This window comes from Pagrus pagrus (assembly GCF_965226575.1).
Source record: "Pagrus pagrus genome assembly, chromosome: 22".
NCBI classification, from domain to species: Eukaryota; Metazoa; Chordata; class Actinopteri; order Spariformes; family Sparidae; genus Pagrus; species Pagrus pagrus.
In genome coordinates, this window is record NC_140204.1 from 24,297,990 (window position 1) to 24,319,003 (window position 21,014).

Below are 21,014 nucleotides of genomic sequence, written 5' to 3' on the forward strand. Positions count from 1 at the left end.
TTGTTCTTAATATAATGTTTAATTCAGTTCAGTTTAATTTCAGCTTGAAAATTATATTGGATGACTGAAATTAGGAACATTTAAGCCCCCCAAATAGAAAGCTTTTTTTTTCATATAAAATTGAACAAAGTAGAATCTATTATTTTGTAAATGATTTAGGAACATTTAACAATTTGGCTTGATAAATTAAGCGTGAGATCCCTTCAGTGTCAGATAAAAGAACTCGTCCTCTGAGAAATAAATCTCTCATGAGCCACAAATCAAATTTATTTTAAATTTTGGAATGAGAGGTTTGAAATTGGATTGTACTCTACTACTACTACTTTACATATATTAAATCATAAAAAAGTAACTTCTTATTTAAACAGGAATACTTTCAAACTCTGTTGTGTGAATATTACATTTTTTGAGTGGAAAGAGTTCTGTTCTTCCAAAGACGTTTCTTGATCACATTTTGAGTTTTGTCAATACTTCAAGCCCCATTTTTTATAGAGAAAAAAAGTGAAGGGAGTTGCGAGTTTGACCATGTCCCATCCCTTGTCGTCTAGATCGGATAAAAACACCTTGTGCTAAATTTTCGTATCTGTTGTCCAGCTCAGATTGTAATTCAGTTGACTTATTAATGTCTGCTTGACAGAGGTTATTTTCCTAAATAGAAATTGTGTCCTTTAAAATTGCATCTTGTTTGAGTTGTCTTTCTTTAGCTGACTCCTTTCCCCTGTTGATAGCCATATTGCAAATTTTAAATTTACCATACTCCCAATGTTCGCCATATACTTTGCCTACTTGAGCTTTCCTCCAATTTTCATTGATAATTAGGGCCCGAGCAGGAAACCTGCGAAGGCCTATTGTATCTGTAAGGATTGTTTATTATTATTCTTCATCTGCCTCCAAGATCACATATTTGGCGGCCTGAACATACCCCAAAACTCACCAAACTCGGAACATACGTCACATCTGGTGAAAAATTTGATAATTCGACATGATTGGGGGTGGGTGTGGCCAGGGGCCTCCATAGCGCCACCTAACGCCGGGCCAGGCCGCGGAAACGTTCTCGAATTATTTTTGACGGAATTTTTGCAGCAAAAGGAAGTCGGCCATCTTGAATGGCGTGCGGCGATTTTCATTTTTCCGTTACTGTTTTCGGGACTTTAGGATGGCCGTAGACTCCCCAGATTTGTCACATAGCTTTTAACTCATGAGTATGTTAATTCGATACCATCACTGGCCTCAGACGTGGCACGACAGCTCAGTAGCGCCCCCTAGTGGCTTTTCCCATTTCTTACGTACAGACAAACACCTACACACGCCAAATTTTGCACACGCATCACCAGTCACAAACATTGATGTCTGATATGGGTTTGGGCCTTTTTACAGAAAAAATGGCTCTATAGCGCCCCCTGGAATATTTCAAACTTGAAGCCCCGCCTCCTACATGCACATACACTAACGAATTTCGGTACGCATAAGTGTCATGACCAGACGCACAAAAAACCCTCTTGGACCCATACCCTCAGTCCTACAGGAATTTGGTGATTTTAGTTCAAAGTAGAAATTTTGCTCACATTTTCACCCATTTCTATGCCTCGTACTTTATTTAACTTGTCCTACAGATTTAACGCCACAGACTTCACATTCACTCAGGATTATCTTCATACCTTGATGATGAAAAGTTGTCAAAAGCTTTCGCCTCCATTGTATCTGGTGGGCGTAGCAGTGCGGTCAATTTCGATCCTTCGCCATAAAGCAGGAAGTCCTTATAACTTCAACATACAATTTCCCATCTTCACCAAATTGCTCACACATGTAGAGGGGCTGGCCCTGAATACATCTCTGCATCAATACTGCTTTAAGTGAAAAGATGGCTCCTGCCTCCTACATGCACGTACATAAACGCAATTCGGTATACATATGTATCATGACCAGACGCACAAAATACCCCAGGCACCGAGACCCTCAGTCCAACTGGAAGTCAGCCATTTTGGTTCACAGCGGCCATTTTGTCAAACTTGAAGCCTCGCCTCCTACATTCACATACATGAACCAAATTCGGTACGCATAAGTATCATGACCAAACGCACAAAAAACCCTCTTGGACCCATACCCTCAGTCCAACGGAAAGTCTGCCATTTTGGTTCAAAGTTGAGATTTCGCCGCCATTTTCACCCATTTCTATGCCTCGTACTTGATTTAACTTGTCCTATAGATTTAACACAGACTTCACAGTCACTAAGTATCATCCTCATACCTTGATGATGAAAAGTTGTCAAAAGCTTTCCCCTATGTTATTCCTGGTGGGCGTGCCAGTGAGTTCAATTTCGATGACCCCCTTATGGCTTTTCCCATTTTGTAGGTACCAATTTTTCTATGCCTCGTATTTTATTTAACTTGTCCTACAGATTTAAGCCACAGACTTCACAGTCACTAAGTATCATCCTTAAAACCTTGATGATGAAAAGTTGTCAAAAGCTTTCGCCTACGTTGTTCTTGGTGGGCGTGGTGGTGCGGTTAATTTCAATGACCCCTTATGGCTTTTCACATTCTGTACGAACCCCATTTCTAAGCCTCGTACTTTAACTAACTTGTCCTACAGATTTAACACCACAGACTTCACATTCACTCAGTAGCATCCTCATACCTTCAACAGCCTCTGTTGTACCTGGTGGGCGTGGTGGCGGGTCAATTTCGATCCTTCGCCATCATGCAGGAAGTACATATAACTTCAACATACAATTTCCCATCTACACCAAATTGGTCACACATGTAGAGGGGTTCTCCCTGAATAGGTCTATGTATCAATACTGTGTTAAGTGAAAAAATAGCTCCATAGCACCCCCTGGAATATTTCAAACTTGAAGCCCCGCCTCCTACATGCACATACATGAACGCAATTAGATATGCATGTGTATCATGACCAGACGCACAAAATACCTCCAGGCACCGAAACCCTCAGTCCAACAGGAAGTCGGCCATTTTCATTCAAAGTCGATCCTTCGCCATAAAGCAGGAAGTCCTTATAACTTCAACATACAATTTCCCATCTACACCAAATTGCTCACACATGTAGAGGGGTTCGCCCTGAATACGTCTATGCATCAATACTGTGTCATATCCATAGCGCCACCCACTGGACACAGGAAGTCACTGCTAATTTCACTGTTTCACTGTTTTGGGAGACATGTATCCTATTTAGGTGGGATGCACGTGCCCTCCAACGGCGCCACAGCCCGACGTACGTGGGACGCGAGGGCCCGTTCATCACTGCTTGCAGTTTTAATTTCTATTGCATTTTCTTTAAAGAGTTTATCACACAACAGATTATAATAATATAGTGGAAAAAGCAGAAAATATTTTGTTGTTATGGTTGGAAAATGAAAACATAAAAAAGAACGGATTTGTGCTACTTTTCCATCACTTAGCATTATGTTTTCAATGAAGGCACAAAAGGCTGTTGTGTGATTTATCATCACACTACTGACTCAACTGCTTCACTTCTTCCCCCTCCTGCTCTGGTAGATCGTACAGCCTCAGGTTACATCTCCTGTGATAATGCTTTATCTCATTCATCTTATCTTCCATTGTTGTTATTCTTTCTGGTGGTCATACTTTGCTTGCCTGACCGCTGTAATCTCAGTTTTATATCCTGCACTTCTTTGTAAAGAAACTCTGATGACTCATTCAAAGGCTCAAATGGTACCAGCATTGTTTTTATCGGCGTAGCAAGGCTTTTTTCAGCCAACAGCCTTTCTCTGTGGCAGGTGTGCACAGCCCTGAATCAGGGAGTGGAGTAATCTCCGGATTTGGGTTTGCAGTAGTATATGCAGGGTTTCCTCTACATGTAATTTTTTGTGGCGCACCGCCACAGCAAAATAAAAGCCGCCACACCTTCAGCATAATTTAGTTTTTTTTGTTGTTGTTGTTGTTGTTTTTTACCTTGTTTTTATGTTGTTTTATGTTTATGTTAATGTAAATTATTGTATAGATGTGAATTTTGGCACAAAACATGGCGTTTTTCATGAAATGAGACTCTACGCTGCAAATACCCTTATTTTGAAAAACCAACACCGGAGTCACCACCTGCCTGTCAGGCTGCAGCGTGAAAGACGAAGAGAGTAGAGACGACAGTCCAACGTGGAGGGAGAGAAAAGGGTGAAAGAAAGGTACCTAAGCTGGCCCTTAGGTAAGGGGGATCGGAGACATCATAAAGCCATTGAGCAGCTGTTTACTAGTTAGCTCCGTTAGCTATGTTAGCTCGGCTACAGTCGAACTAGAGTGGTCCGTTTATAAACCTAATGAGCAGCGTTACAAATAACCTGTGCACGTGTGTCTCTGTCGTTAAAGTTTACTTTAGAAACTCATTTTTACATTCGAGAGTCACGTAAACATGACGTACTGCACGTCATTTCCCGTTCAGTTGTCATGGAAACATGACGCTCTGTCAGTGGTGCTGCATTTGGACCAGAGTGAAAACAAACGTGTGGGCCTGCAGTTTCATTTTACAGCTGGGTAAAATAATAATCATTATGATAATAATTTTATACACACAATTTATAAAAATGAATTATGGTGAAAAATTGTTGTAATAGGCTGTTTGGAATTTAAAAATTAATCTAAAAATAATCAACTGTACCAAATGTGATGAGTACCAGCTCATCCACTGCCACATTAGAAGAGAAAGTATGCCTATAGTGGCTAAAAACGGTCACATCACAAGAGAGACAATACACTTAAATTTAATTCAATTAATTAATTCATGTTAATGTAAAGTTTGGATGGTAGTACACTTCAATTTAATTAGTTCATGTTCATTCATGTCAACAGAGGAGAGCAACAGAGACGGATAGTGGAGAACAACAGAGAGACAACTGACGAGAGAAACATGTCATGTAAAAGTGAAGGTATAATGAATAAAAAATATAAATTAAAACGTATCAAGTGTGCTCATGTATTTGGGGCGGGCGGGTGGTGAAGCCCACTTTTTGGGAAAAAAGATCCCCCCCTCCACAAGGCTGGCTATGGGCCTTCTAAGCTAGGTTATATTTGATACAGTTTTGTTCAAACCCGTGAAAAAATTAATAGTTTAATTTGCCGAAAGTGCTGTGTTAGCTAGCATCCACTTTGTCTCAGTTGAGCAAAAGTTATTGTTGTTGCTTATTGTATTTGTTGAACCGGCAGGCAGAAGATGTCAAAAATTAGTTCAAAATAGCTTTCTTAACCAAACAGGCCAAGCTATAACAGTTCCAGCTGTTTGCATTCAATAAAGTCATCAATTAAAGTCAACTAATTTTTTTTCACTCAGCCCTGAATCTATCCAACTGGCTCAACTGCCATCTTGCATGCGCCTCTGTTGCAATGTCATTTGGTACCATGCTGGTTTCGATAGTTTTAAAAGACTGCATCATTAATTTCAAACGCAGCTCACCAGCTGCTGTGAAAACTGAATCACAATGAATCCAAATCCAACATGTGAGGTGAGTTTTTTGGGCAACTTTATAAAACTAATACTGCTGACGCAGGAAGTCAACAGAGCAGAAGACACATACTTGGAGGGAGAAAGAAAGAGAAGCAAGGCAAGTCAGTGTGTGTGCATTAAGATGGACAAATAAAGCAACACCATTCAGGCAAACTTTTAAAGCAATTCTGAAAAAGATCTGAAAGTTGAACTTTGAGTCTCATTGTCACATAGTCAAATACCTACGCTTACCGATACCTTTAAATGCTGAACTAGGGAACGGCAAAAATACAATGCAATGCAAATGTACAATCTGAATCAATTTTATGGATTCTTTTTTATCTATCATAAAACTACAAATAAAGAATTTGCTGTAATAACAAATAATAGACTTGGCTCTATTTGGCCTTTTTACTCCAGCAAACACTTTGGCCATCAACCATAAAGCTAAATACTGCGAGCTACTGTCTCTTTGAAATTTTGGTTATATGGCACAGCCCCAATCTAAGCTGAATGTCACAAGACATATACTGATTTGACAATCTTACATCTGTTTCCATAAGTAAATATTCATTAATCCAACATTAATGCCAAAATGATTAGTCAATGATTTGATGGAGGGTAATAATGGGGGATAAGGACTAACTTTACCATTTGTGAGGAAACTGCTTTTCTCTGTTTCATAGAATTGTGAGCGAAGAAAAGAATAGATAAATTAATCCATACTGACAGTACAGTGACCAAAAATGTATCCTGACCTGTGTGGCTGTGAGAAGCTCTCACTGAAGATGTCCTCAAGCTTCTCCACAATGTCATCCACATGAATGGGGATCAAACTGCCATATTGTTGTAGAGACTCTTCAAGAATACCTTGAGACAGAAGAAAATCCGAAAGACATTGTAATTATACAATCGCCCTCAAAAAGCGGGACAGGCTGTATTTCAAGCATCTAGAAAAGACATAAGGCAAAAAGTAAACTGCTGTCTATCTTTCAGTCTTAAGAAAATCTTGAAAAATTCCAAATTTATGGATGTGGATCCATACTAAAAACGAATCACTCATTGCTTGGGTCTTGGCCCAACACTCCTAATGTGGCTGTTGGACATTGTTTTTGTTAATACAGAGTCAATAACAAAGGTATGACAAATTATGTTAACATTATAATGTTGACAAAATGTATCTAACCTACTGTGAACAAGAGCAGTTTTAAATTTATATAATTTATATAATTTATTTATATTTACAACCAACATGAGCCAATAACCTTAGCCTCTGATCCATACCAGTCACACAGCTCATGTGTTCCTCAGTAAGGGCCAGCTCCACTGGTTTGACCTCTACTTCCAGTCTCCCTCTGCTCTCTTGCTTGTCTAGAGAGCAGTCATGTATCTGTTTATCTGCAAAAGAAAAGAAAATAAATTACACTTCTTTTTTTCTCTATGCACATTCTTAGACTTGGTTAATATTTTTCACTTAAATCTGGGGAAATTCTGAAGTCTGGTGACATTCTATTTAAATTCAAATCCCAAGTGTAGATTTGAACCAACCATGAATTCACCCCAGTATAACTATTACTACTGTGTAGGGGTGGGCGATATGGCAAAAATATCATATCACGATTTTTTAAAAATAAAATCATGAATTCGATTTTATCACGATCTTAAATCAAAAAAAGAAAAACAGACAATTTAGGCCAAAGAACCTTTCTGAACAGATTTTAATTTAAATAGTTGCAATTTTGCCAACATGTGCAAACAACGTAAACATACTAAAAGGTAAACAACAACACTCTGATAAAATGCACTCTTGCAACATAAAAGGTAGCTTTCAATAAACATGAAAGTAAAATATCAATGAAGACATTACTGTTTGTTTTATTCAACAGTCATTTTAACAGGATTTAAGTATATCAAAACACTAAATAGCAGAGGTGGGAATTGTGGAGTCATCAAGTCATCTCCATGCCATGTATTTGTTCTGTTCATGCACTAAACCAGCTGAGTCCAATCAGCACAGCTCTTCAGCCAGGAAGGTGAGCTAATTAGTGAATGCACCTGGTTCAGTGACTGAGCAGAACAAATACATGGCATGGAGATGACTCCACAATTCCCACCTCTGCTAAATAGCGGTAATTTGAACACTGTACAATTAGCGCGATATAGCGCATTTACCGCGACCTATCTATGCGCCCGTGTGTGTGTGTGCGTGCCCGCTCGCCCGCACCAGAGAGAGGCAGTAGGTGGAGGGGCTAACTGGCAAAGATGAGAGATGGTGAAACGCTATTTTTTTTGTTTTGTTTTTTAAAAAAGCGGCCAACTCCTCCGTTTGGCTTTCTGCCATGGCTCTCCATGCGGCTACCACTACACACATAAACAAGGAGGCGGGTAAGAAAGCGCGTCACTGCCTGTAATTCGTTATGATTGGTCGGTCAGGTTGACGACGTAATACGTTTGGTGCGTCGGTGCATCAGCATAGAACTACAATTTATAGAATGTGCCCTAGACGATCGTACGATCTCTGCACTTTGGCAGATCGTCTACACATTCTAATCCTTCACGATCTAATATCGTCATATCGCCCACCCCTACTACTGTGTGTAAAGCCCAATACATTATTCCTCTGCAAAATAGAACTCCATTTTGTTTTTTGCTTTTTTAAAAAGGGTGAGATCCGGGTAACATGTTGCTTTCAATAGCATTAACACACAAAGTTTGAACTAGACACAGCTATTTATTTTGGCTCGATCAAACATCCATATCAACCTTATTTAAGAGTGCTCCGATCATAATTATTTGGGCCAATCACAGATTAGTGGAAGCAATATCAGCCTTTACCGATCAATGATCAAAAGTCTAAGGGTACATTTACATGAAATCAGGTGGTGCAGCAAAACGCCACAGGCTTATGAAGCGCCGTGGGAGCTTCACTCAGTGGTCGGTGTGTGTGACGTATTGAGAACCCCTCACTGATCAGTTTGCTGAAAGGCAAAGCGTCTATGTTGTTATGCTATTAGCATGCTGGTTCTGCTTGTGATTATTTGTCCTCATCAATGGATTAAAAATAACAGTAAAGTCATTACTGTTATTAACTGTGTGTTTTAAACTGGGGTACGAGACTGAACCAAAGTGAAAGTGAAACTTCACACTACAAAGAAAAATGTCTGTTGTGTTCCCTCTGTAGTATTTATCCATGCAAAATAACATACCCTGCTACTGACCCATTCTACTCTGCTTATGCACTCCGGTCATGCCTCTGCCACAGTGGGTTAAATATGCCGGTCCTACAGTGATTGGTGGCATCCACAGATGTGTTTTAAACTGGTGCACAAAGCCAAAATATATACACACAACACATTACTTTACACTCCATTGTGGCTTCTGTCTTAGTCTGAAAGCCAGTTTATGTCGGGCTTTGTTTCTCCAAAACTCCATCACAACTTTTTCGGCACGCACTGCCGCAGCCAAAACGGACAACCCTCATTAAAAATGAGTGTGGAAACCTGCATTTTGAACGCCGGATCCAATGTGAATCCAATCTTGACACACCTGCGGACGTGACACTGGGGGTGTGTCTAAATCCTTGATTCCACCTTTGATTTCGAAGGTGGAGATCGTGACGTCATTTTTAATTATTGTTAACTTTTGAGCGCAAATGGTGGTGCTGTAAAGCTTGTCATCATCCCATCCTCATTCCCATTGGACGGGCTGTAAAGTTGATAAAGTAGCGAAAATAATGTTGTTGTGTCAGGGGTCGACAATATAAATGGCCCGGTGGCCCGGACGTACTTTTAAAACCGTCAGGGTCACCAGAACGCTCTAAGTACTGGCCCGGTGGGGCCAGCATTGATTAAAGTTCTCCGTCGCTACGACGGAATTCCGTCATTCAAACTTAACAGAGGCGACTTGTGAGATCAATGTAGATCGGAGGAGAACAGTTGGCTGATATTTATTGACAGAGTGTCACACTCTACAGCCAATGGTATCGTTAACAGCATGTGCTCGCCTGACCAATGACAGTGTAGTGACCCACACAGGGCGGGATCTCAACACGGAGCGGCACTAAAGTTTAGCTGCTTAGCTAGCAAGGACTCGTCGCGCTGCTACATTACCAACTGAGTTTAGTCAGCACGTGAGAACTCGTCTGACACGGAGAGTCTCCTGTTGTGTGCTACATGTGTGAAATAACAACTATAGTCTGGACTTTGTCTGCAGTGTATCTGTGTAAAAGGCTTCATTCAGCGTCTCTCCCTCCCCTCTGGCACTGTGAGTTACCATGGTTACAGGAACGCCCTGAAACTTTATAATGATCATCAATAAGAAGTTTTTGGTTAGTTTGACCGTACAGAATCATGAATGTAGCCTGATTGTAGCTCAATGCTTAAATCTTGTATTATAACATATAGAACAAAGCCTCAGAGCTTCTTTGATTATTAACAGTATGTTAGTGATGACAGAAAGGTGATAACTCGCCATCAGACTGACAAGGCTGCAAAAGTTGCTGTTTGTATGATGTATTTTTCTGTTAAACGATAAGAGGCTCACTTTAAACAATATTATTTATAATAATAATTAATGATAAGTTCTGTAGATGGTTGATTATTTGAAAGAGTAAAACTTGAGAGAAGCTTGGCAAAAAAAAGGCACAGATTGATTTCATAGATTGAAAATTACATTGAAAAGACAAAAAACATTTTCCTGCGAATTTCAAGATGATCTGAGAATGTTTTCACGGGGACAAGCGAACGTTAGGTGGCGCTATGGAGTCCCCTGGCCACACCCACCCCCAATCATGTGAAATTATGACATTTTTCACCACGTGACTTAAGTTCCGAGTTTGGTGAGTTTTGGGGTATGTTCAGGCCGCCAAATATGCGCTCGTTGTCGAGGCGGAAGAATAATAATTAAAACTGCAAGCAGTGATGAACGGGCCCTCGCCCCCCCACGTACGTTGGGCTGTGGCACCGTCGGAGTCCTGTGTGTCCAGATGTGTGTTCGTCCGTTGTCTGTGGAAAGGTTCCTACCTAAATGGGATCCGTGTCACTGAAAACACAACAGTGACATCTTCAGTGACTTCCTGTGTCCAGTGGGTGGCGCTATAGATATGACACAGTATTGATGCAGAGACGTATTCAGGGCCAGCCCCTCTACATGTGTTAGCAATTTGGTGTAAATGGGAACTTGTATGTTGAAGTTATAAGGACTTCCTGTTTGTTGGCGAAGGATCGAAATTGACGGCACGGCCATGCCCACCAGGCACAACGCAGGCTGTTGAAGGTGTACGGATGCTACTGAGTGAATGTGAAGTCTGTGGTGTTAAATATGTAGGAAAAGATAGTGAAACTACAAGCCATAGAACTTGGGTCCGTATAGAATGGGAAAAGCCATAAGGGGGTCATCGAAATTGACCTCACTGCCACGCCCACCAGGAATAACGCAGGCAAAAGCTTTTCACAACATATCATCATCAAGGCATGAGGATGAGGCATCGTGACTGGGAAGTCTGTGGAGTGAAATCTGTAGGCCAAGTTAAATAATGTAGGCGGCTTAGAAATGGGTTCCTACAGAATGGGAACAGCCATAATGGGTCATTGCACTGCCACGCCCACCAGGTATATCGTAGGCAAAAGCTTTTCAAAAGGTGTCATCATCAAGGTCTGAAGATGATATTTAGTGAGTGTGAAGTCTGTGGTGTTTAATCTGTAGGACAAGTTAAATAAAGTACGAGGCAAAGAAATAAAAAAAAATGAATGGGAAAAGCCATAAGGGGGGCATTAGGGGGCGCTACTGAGCTGTCGTGCTGCGCATGAGGGCAGTTGTGGTATCGAATTAACGTACTCATGGGTAAGGAGCTACAGGCCAAATTTGGTGAGTCTGCGAACATCCTATAGTCCCGAAAAAAGCGTCGGAAAAATGAAATTCACCGCATGCCATTCAAGATGGCCGACTTCCTGTTGCAGCTAAAATTCTGACAAAAAGAATTCCAGGCTAAATCCTTGAGACCCATGACTCCTGTAAATTTCAAGACGATCAGAGAATGTTTTCACGGGGACAAGAAAACGTTAGGTGGCGCTATGGAGTCCCCTGATCACACCCACCCCCAATGATGTCAAATTATCAAATTTTTTACCACATGTTCCAAGTATGTTCCAAGTTTGGTGAGTTTTGGGGTATGTTCAGGCCGCCAAATATGCGCTCGTTGTTGAGGGTGAAGAATAATAATAAATTAAAACTGCAAGCAGTGATGAACGGGCCCTCGCCCCCCCACGTACATCGGGCTGTGGCGCCGTCGGAGGCCGCGCGGCCAGATGTGTGCTTGCCTGTTGCCTGTCGAAATTTCCTACCTAAATGGGATATGTGTCACACAAAACACAACAGTGACATCTTCAATGACTTTGACTGGGTGGCGCTATAGATATGACACAGTATTGATGCAGAGACATATTCAGGGTGAGCTCCTCTACATGTGTGAGCAATTTGATGCAGATGGGCAATTGTACGTTGAAGTTATAAGGACTTCCTGCGTGATGGCGAAGGATCGAAAATGACGGCACGGCCACGCCCACCAGGCACAACGCAGGTTGTTGAAGGTCTAAGGATGCTACTGAGTGAATGTGAACTCTGTAGTGTTAAATATGTATGAAAAGATAGTGAAACTACAAGCCATAGAACTTGGGTCCGTACAGAATGGGAAAAGCCATAAGGGGGTCATCGAAATTGACCTCACTGCCACGCCCACCAGGAATAACGTAGGCAAAAGCTTTTCACAACATATCATCATCAAGGCATGAGGATGAGGCGTAGTGACTGGGAAGTCTGTGGCGTTAAATCTGTAGGCCAAGTTAAACAATGTACGAGGCTTAGAAATGGGTTCCTACAGAATGGGAACAGCCATAAGGGGTCACCACACTGCCACGCCCACCAGGTATATCTGAGGCGAAAGCTTTTCACAAGGTGTCATCATCAAGGTCTGAAGATGATATGTAGTGAGTGTGAAGTCTGTGGTGTTAAATGTGTAGGACAAGTTACATAAAATATGAGGCGAAAACATGAAAAAAAATGAATGGGAAAACCCATAAGGGTGGCGTTAGGGGGCGCTACTGAGCAGTCGTGCTGTGCATGAGGGCAGTTGTGATATCGAATTAACGTAGTCATGGGTAAGGAGCTACGGGCCAAATTTGGTGAGTCTGCGAACATCCTAAAGTCCCGAAAAATGCGTTGGAAAAATGGAATTCGCCGCACGCCATTCAAGATGGCCGACTTCCTGTTGCAGCTAAAATTCTGAAAAAAATAATGCCCATGTACAAGGCATAGAACTTGGGTCCGTATAGAATGGGAAAAGCCATAAGGGGGTCATCGAAATTGACCTCACTGCCATGCCCACCAGGAATAACGCAGGCAAAAGCTTTTCACAACATATCATCATCAAGACATGAGGATGAGGCGTAGTGACACGCTTGGGCACCGGTGGGCCGCTGGTGGGCCACCCTACCACCGGGCTTAACAAGTTTTCTGGGAGAAACCCTTGAAACAATGTGAGAATCTGGACAAGCAGACACACCGGACAGAACAACGTTCACATATTCATCTATGATTTCAAAGTTTGTACATTTTAGCTATCGAGCTAGCAAGATAGCATAGCTAACTCTCCCCAGTGGGCAGCCAAGTGCTCTTGATAAGTGAACATTGATCAACTAGGCTGCCTCTGGGGCAGGTCAACAATTGCAAAAATTTTAAAACTGTTCTGCAGCACATCGTTCAACCATTAGAACAAATCTTATTTCTCCAGTCAGGCAAGGAAACACTTGATTTCAACCACGTGATCTGATCTTTCTGGATGCATACGACCAGTGTTTAAAGAAGTTGGACACTGTCTACCACTGTGTTATAGGTTTTATTGCTGGCTGTACCCAATTGTTTTTTATGCTACTGCTAAATGTCTATGCCTTTATGTTGCAAACATTCACATTTGTTGGTTATTAGGGCCCGAGAGCTGACCAGTGCGAGGCCCTATTGTATTTGCTCGGATTCTTATTATTCATCCGCGACTTTAAACCCAGTTTTGGCGGCCTGAACATACCCCAAAACTCACCAAACTCTGAACATACGTCACATCTGGTGAAAAATGTGATAATTCAACATGATTGGGGGTGGGTGTGGCCAGGGGACTCCATAGCACCACCTAACGTCGGAAAATGTGTGCGAAAAACATTTTTGATCGTCATGAAATTCACAGGACTCATTGGTCTCATCCATTTAGCCACGAATTTCTTTTGTTGGAATTTTTTTCCGCAACAGGAAGTTGGCCATCCTGAATGGCGTGCGGCGATTTACATTTTTCCGACACTGTTTTCGGGACTTTAGGATGTTCGCAGACACACCAAATTTGGCCCGTAGCTTCTAACCCATGAGTACGTTAATTCGATACCACAACTTCCCTCAGGCGCGGCACCACTGCTCAGTAGCACCCCCTAACGCCCCCCTTATGGCTTTTCCCATTCAGTAATTGGCCCATGCCTCGTACTTTAACGAACTCCTCCTACAGATTTAACACCACAGACTTTTATCAAAATTCGCTTCCATTATACCTGGTGGGCTTGACGGTGCGTTCCATTTTGATGCTTCGCCAAAAGCAGGAAGTCCTTATAACTTCAACATACAATTTCCCATCTACATCAAATTGCTCACACATGTAGAGGGGCTCGTCCTGAATACGTCTCTGCATCAATACTGTGTCATATCTGTAGCGCCCCCTAACGTGGGGTCATCTCTTTATCATTATCTATCTATCTATCTATCTATCTATCTATCTATCTATCTATCTATCTACTTACTTTTGTTTATTTATCCATCTGTCTGTTTTATTTGTTTCTCTTTTTTTGCGTACTTACCAATATCAGTTTTGTACAGCCAGGAGGAATACTTCCTCTCTGACAGCCAAGTTGGGTTGAACCCTGTCAACCTATGGTGACTGGACTTGTGCTGCTTGTCGGGGGGAGGGGGTGAAGCAGGTGGGCTACTGCTCTGCTCCATGGATGTACTCTGCTCTGTGCTTGAACCAGCAGCAGCAGAGATACTCTCGCTACTACTAGCAGCAGAGCTAACGTTTGCCTCGCCAGAATCACTTTGAGTGCACTTAAAAATGTTGATATTTCCTCTTCTCTCCGTGTCTGTCTGTAGGTGTGGTTTCACGTGTTTGTTTGTGTGTACGCTGGTGTGAAGCTCCGCCCAACGTAAAACAGAGAGCGGAGGAGAAGCGTAGATGTGCGACGATTAAGAAAATGAAATGAAATATCCTCGCTTAAGTTAGATCAATAACATCATTATTTATTAAAAGAACACGGCCCAGACCTGTTCTATTGGAAAAGTGACCTGAAATGGCTTCTGTTGTGATTTGGTGATATAAATGAAATTAACTTGACTTTCACGGGGGGGGGCGCCCCCCCTATACAACGGTAGGGGAAACACTGAGTCAGCATGAAAATGTGACATTAGCACATTACTTTAAAAAAATCTTTGCCTGTTTAAGTGTGTGTTTGCAATGCGCTAAAATCAGTGTTTCCCATTAATTAACGAAACTCTGGCAGCCAGTCAGTCTAATTTGCTGCACCATAGTCTCATATTGTTCCAAAATGTTTTTTCACCTCGAATAATTGCGCTGACGATCTCTAACATTTCACGCCTTTTTCACATGAAATGACACTCACTGAAATGATGTTTTCCAGCAGCAACCTCTACCATACAGACCAGACATTATATAGTTAAAGCCCTACTCGCACGGGACTAGTATTAGCTGGGGACCTCTAGTAATTTGTAATAATTGCGGAGGTCGTCTGTGATCTTAATCCCATGCGAATCTGCCATGTCCGTAATTTGTTAAGTAAAAATTCCACCGCAAATTACCTACCATATTTCGCCAAACACAGAGGTCATGTGATAATATTAGTCCTGTGCAAATCGGCATCTCTGTTGTTTGGGGTCGTTTTTTGTTTTTTTCCTGGTCAAGAATTATGGAGGCTGCGTTGGCAATTATAAATGAAAGTTCTGACAGCATTTTGGGTGCAAATTCAGGAGGCTCATCTAGGTACACAGCATGGAGACCCATTCGCAGAAAGAGCAAGCTCAAATCCATCAGAAGAGCGAAATCTCGAAAGATGATTAGATGGATTACATGCACGGCAGCATGTGGTAAGGAACATTTTTCTATCTTTCAACAGGCTCACCAGTTATTATTATATTAAAAATATCCATATCTAACCGTTGTGCTGCTCCAACGAGGGTCAGGTGCGACCGTTACACATAGGTTACGCAGAGCCTTGACATCATATTCGGGGGACAATGTCAGTAAATTCGAGCTAAAACACAGACTTCGCTTTTCCTGTGCGAATGCGCTGCACGAAACACAGACGTGGTGGGGTAATTTCTAAATCACATGAGGTCCCTAGGTAATGCTAGTCCCGTGCGAATAGGGCTTAAGATGTCCCTCATAAGCAATCATGAAGGAGATTTTTAATCAAGGTTTAGTTATATGTCAGGACTAAAAGGCTGCAAGATCAAAGGCAAAAGATTGATATTGACTATTCACTATAGCTCATAGGCTTGTGTTAACATTGTATAGCCAAATCTGTGTACTAGAGTAAATTGTGAGGACTGGATTTATCACTAGGCAGCATTTCCCACAATTTCTCACTTATGGCTGTGTGATTTATGAGATAGCCTCTTACTTTTCTCTCACAGTGAAGTGATTGATGCATTTAACTTTATAATGTGCAGAATTTTCTTCCAGGGCCCTAGGCTCCATGGTCCACCCACCATGAGTCTAATGTGGGAAACACTGAACTAATTTATTAGTGATTTAATTGAGCCCAAACGTCTGTGTGGCATATAAAGGAAAATGCAGCACTTTCAGTGGACTCATCAATGCTTACTGCACAATTGTCAAGTCACTGCCACCAGTGTTTACCAAAGTAGCTCATCTAATGATGATGTCCTGTCTACCCAATCGTGTTTTGTCGTCCATTTATTAACTGATATTCGCCAAACACTGAAGACGATGCTCAACTCTCATGAGCCCAATTCACTCTGCCTTTTCAAGGTGGCAATCTTGCGGCAATATTCTGCCCCGCCATCTGTGTGAAAGCTACAGAGGCGGAATGGGCAGACAGTTTCCTTCCGCCTATGATGTGCCAGCAGTGGTAGTAACAGAGGCAAGATGACGTCTGTGTGTATGGGTAAGCCAGCAGCGCGGGACAGGGGTGTGACATTCTGATGGCGTTCACAGTCTGACAATCAAACAGTTCCTTCACTTATTTAATAAAAGAGAATTGTCTCACACTTCAACCCACAAAGCAAAGTTACAAAACCAAACAACGGTAACAGTAAAAAAAAAAACTCATCAAATTTAATGATGAAAAGTCAGCGCGACGGTCAGCCCCTCCGACCGAGTCTTCAATGAATTTCCCCCCTCAAAAGCAGCATCCCTCTATGTGAGTGACAGCAAGACAGGCACCACTCTTTACTGATGGTGATTATGTGATGTAATTTAATACAAAAAATGTATCTTTGTCACGTTCCACGATGCACAGTGGGGGTCGGGATCAATCACAACACATTATAAAGCATCCATATGATTATAAACAGTCGGTTGAGAATGCTTGCATGCTATATAACATGAAAAACTGGAGCAGCTTAATGCTGTCACTGCTTGGTTCAGTGTGAACAAACAAACAAAGGCAGTGTAGAGGCAAGCTTTTTTGGCAGCATTATTGTGGAATCTATCTAAAAGGGCTCTACTCAACCTATCAGCTGCGCGCATGCACGCGCGCGCACACACACACACACACACACACACACACACACACACACAGGAAAAAGATAATCATCTCGATAGTCAAAAGCATTTATTGGAATCAACAATTAATAAAGGCTTGAAAAGCAGTCGACTGGAATTGAATAGTCAGCTGTTCTGTGCTTGTGGAAAGTACTGAGTTAGGACATTAGAAATGTTTGTAATTGCCTCTAAATTAAACAACAGAAGCAGGGAAACAAATAATGACAGCTTATAAGAGGTTTTCAGTATCGTACTTATTGGAAAGCCACAGTAAATAGTAGTAGGTTTAAGCCCTGAAAGCCCTGTAAATGAGCATACAGTTTTAGCAGACAGAGTGGGATGCGGTTTTCAAGAGGGTTAGGGTTAGGGAACTGAGGGGGTGGCGGCAGCTTTTCCACATATATATCTGGCATATAGGTTGCCAAAGACACTACCTACTAACACATTACTGTTGTTTGTTATTGTTGCAACCTGCCATGGCAGCTACTGTTCGGGGCACCTGTCACAAGGTACAAGATCCATGGTAATTGATTTGAATATACAACACATGGTTGCATAAAGAAAAAAGAAAAGTTCATAAACTCCATGCTACAAAAATTACAGAACATATACTATTTATATTCAAATATATATAAACACGTAGTACATCTTCTGACTTTCAGCTGTCAGTCTTTGAACTTGCTTACCCACAAACTCTGGATGAAGTGGCACTGGTACAGTAATGCCAGTCTCTAGTGTGGCAGCAGAGCCCATGTTCTAAAATAATTACAGTAAAATTCATATAAGAAGTCGTCTGTTCGAGGCAACAATGCATTAATGGCAAATCAAGTCTGCAGGAATCTCCCTTGATGCATCTGATTAAAGACGCATTCACACTGCCCTTTCAAGGCGGGAATCTTGTGCCTATATTCTGCGCGCAGAATATACAGTTCAGAGGCGTAATGGGGTGACTTTTACTTAGTCCGTTCAATCAACAGAGCAGTACAAATAACTCCCAAGGAGCAATGCAACAGTAGCCCACAGTAAGTCTATAAGGACAACTGAAATACACAATTAATTACATAGCCTATATAACATGATGTGACTAATAACATAAATAACCTGCTCTAGAGTAAAGCCAAGCTGGGCCGGCCCAGACTCCAAGAGGGCCGCGGTGATGACTCACGACTGTTAAAAAGGTGCCTGTCACACCTTGTGTGCCAGAGCAACCACCTGTGCAGCCCCTGGCCACTACGCACATGCGCCAGAGTGTTTAACCACAGGCTGTAGGGCTTTCTGCCAGAAATGATGAGCGTACGACTAGATAAATGTGTGAGAGTTTTTAAATGGATGTTTTGATATACCCCCCAGGGTACTGGCGCCACAATTGGCGACTAGAATGCATTAATGCCCAGTGTTTCCCACACATTCTTTATTTGTGGTGGTCTGCCACAATATCAACATTGGCCGCCACATATTGATTTTCTAGTTTTGGAGCCGCGCATCCCGTTCTCACCAACTCAAGACAGAATAGCATGATGTTATATACTGCGATACAATGGATGGCGGTGTGGTTTTTAGTGCGCTGGTAAAACCAATGAAGAAGAGGAGGAGGACTATTTAACGCAGTTGGCTTGACCATAACTTCCTCTGCAAAGAAGACGGCTTGCCTCATCATCGAGATCATGTCCCTACAAAGAGCGCCAGGCCATGAAGCGAGTTTTTGTTGTGGCCAAGCCATGTAATTACATTGTCATGTGATGCACTTGGGACTTTTTCCCATAAGCTAACATAGTGAAAGACGCGTCTGTAAAATGGTAATAAAAGTCTCACAACCACCGCAAAATGACTTCTTTTACTGCCAGAATTTGGCCAACTTGGTTGGAGAGTCTAGAAGAGCCGCCCGATTACATTTTATCCCCATCCAAGTTAGCTCAGCGCTAAACCAGAAGTTAGCCGACTCGGTCGTTGGAAGTCTTGAGTGCACGTGCTCTATGGCACCCCAGCTGGACAGCCACCACCAGATTAAAAGTCTGATTCTGTGGGAAACACTGAATGCCGATCTGCCAATCACCTACTGAGTATCGGCCGATATTGATCGGTGGCCGATCGATCTGGGCATCCCTAGTTTGTTCTCATTTCAACTGTAACTTGCTAATTGTGTAAATTGCATAAATCATATATGCCTCTTTAGGTGCAATGCCCACAGCATTTTCATGCCCTCTGCTGTTGCTGAGGAGGAAAAAAATCATGTTTCGTGTGGTGTTGACATAAAGGGACCACACGGGCAGTGTCTCAGTTAATTTTTTCTCTACATGCACTTATAAATTATAAATCTGTAAGTTTTAGTTCTATAAAATATATTCTATATTAAATGTAATTGTGATGAAGTTGCTTAATAAAATTAAATGGCATTCAACTGGCTATGTCTCCATCATTAAATTTCATCTAATTGTGTCTTCTTTTGTTGTTCAATGGTGGCTGGAAAACAGCTTTTAGGCACATCACCAGCACTTTTGCCCTTTTTCCATTACATCTGCCAGCCTGGCTCTACTCGGTTTTACCCGGCACAGCAAGCCCAGCGCAGCAGGGACTCACATTTTTACCACAACCCTGGCTACCTGATTGAAGGTCGTCTTAAACCAATGATGCGCTTGTCTCAATCCCTGACGTACTATCGAAGAATCACCGCTAACAAAGTGGCTCTGCGAATTCAGTGCGTTACATGTTTTATTTTCTATAACTTTTTCAAAACAAAAGCCCCTCTGTTATTTAGTCATTGTAAGCTTTTATTATGAAGCAGCATTACAGGGAACATTGTGTTTTCACCAGCAATAACTAAACAGGACTCACGAAAACAGCTGAACAGTTTGAAAGTACAAACAGGATGAGAGAAACTGAAGCAATTCAGTTAGAAGCTTCAAAAGAACTGAGAGCTGAACACACAGACTTTTAAAAACGTCTTTCTCTCAGGTTTCCTGCACAGACATGAGTCGAGTATAGATTGGAAGGGGAGAGGAGTGCTTGTTACAGGTTGGCCGCAGTCGTGAAATGTCAGTGCAGCCTGCTTGGAGGTGGGGCAGGCACGGCTTGGCCCTACTCCAGAGCAGGTCCATCATAAGCGCAGCTCAGCTCAGTAAAATTGGTGACGGAAAAATAAATCTTGGCCAGGTCACACTTCAAAAAGAGATTAATGTACATTTTTTAGCCAACTAGACAACATTCTTTACTGTTTTACCCCTCGATTCCACCCAATACGTGTCCAGTCCGGCTCCGCTCCGTTGCAGCCCTGCCACGGCAGTGGAGCTGATAGGTTTCACTCTAGTCTATGTGTTAACTTCTGGCGGGTCCGGGCGCGTGATTACGTAATTATCGCAGGAACTCCTCAGTCTCTAACTCCAGCTGTTTGGCAGTGCTGCGCCGAGGGAAAACATAAATATATTTTTATATTAGCTGTTGCACTTGCTCCAAAAAATCCAACATTCGATGGTGGTTAACGAATGAAAAAAGACCCAATTTTGAGGCTCCAAGTTGCGCTGCTATTTTAAAACTGAACTATGAGCAGGACACAGACATTTGCTTTCTGACTGGAAATCCGATGATTTTTCATCACAGACTGGACTCTCTAACAGACAGTCACAGCTGACTAATATAAATGAGTGCACTAGGCATGGGCCGGTATGAGATTCTGACGGTATGATAACCTTAGGCAAAAATATCACGGTTTCACAGTATTATGATTACAGCTCTAAAATG

General features: G+C 42.0%; 1 protein-coding gene across 2 annotated transcripts in view; it reads right to left on the reverse strand.

The window, feature by feature from the left end:
• The window catches only part of senp3b (SUMO specific peptidase 3b), a 65,354-nt gene that overhangs the window by 38,382 nt on the left and 5,958 nt on the right, over nt 1-21,014 (reverse strand). For both annotated transcript variants that reach the window (XM_084344083.1, XM_084344082.1), the window contains exons 4-5: nt 6,737-6,850; nt 6,211-6,322 (exon numbers count right to left, since the gene is read on the reverse strand). In XM_084344083.1, the coding sequence (XP_084200209.1) occupies nt 6,211-6,322; nt 6,737-6,850 (226 nt within the window). The remainder of the gene's footprint in view (nt 1-6,210; nt 6,323-6,736; nt 6,851-21,014) is intronic.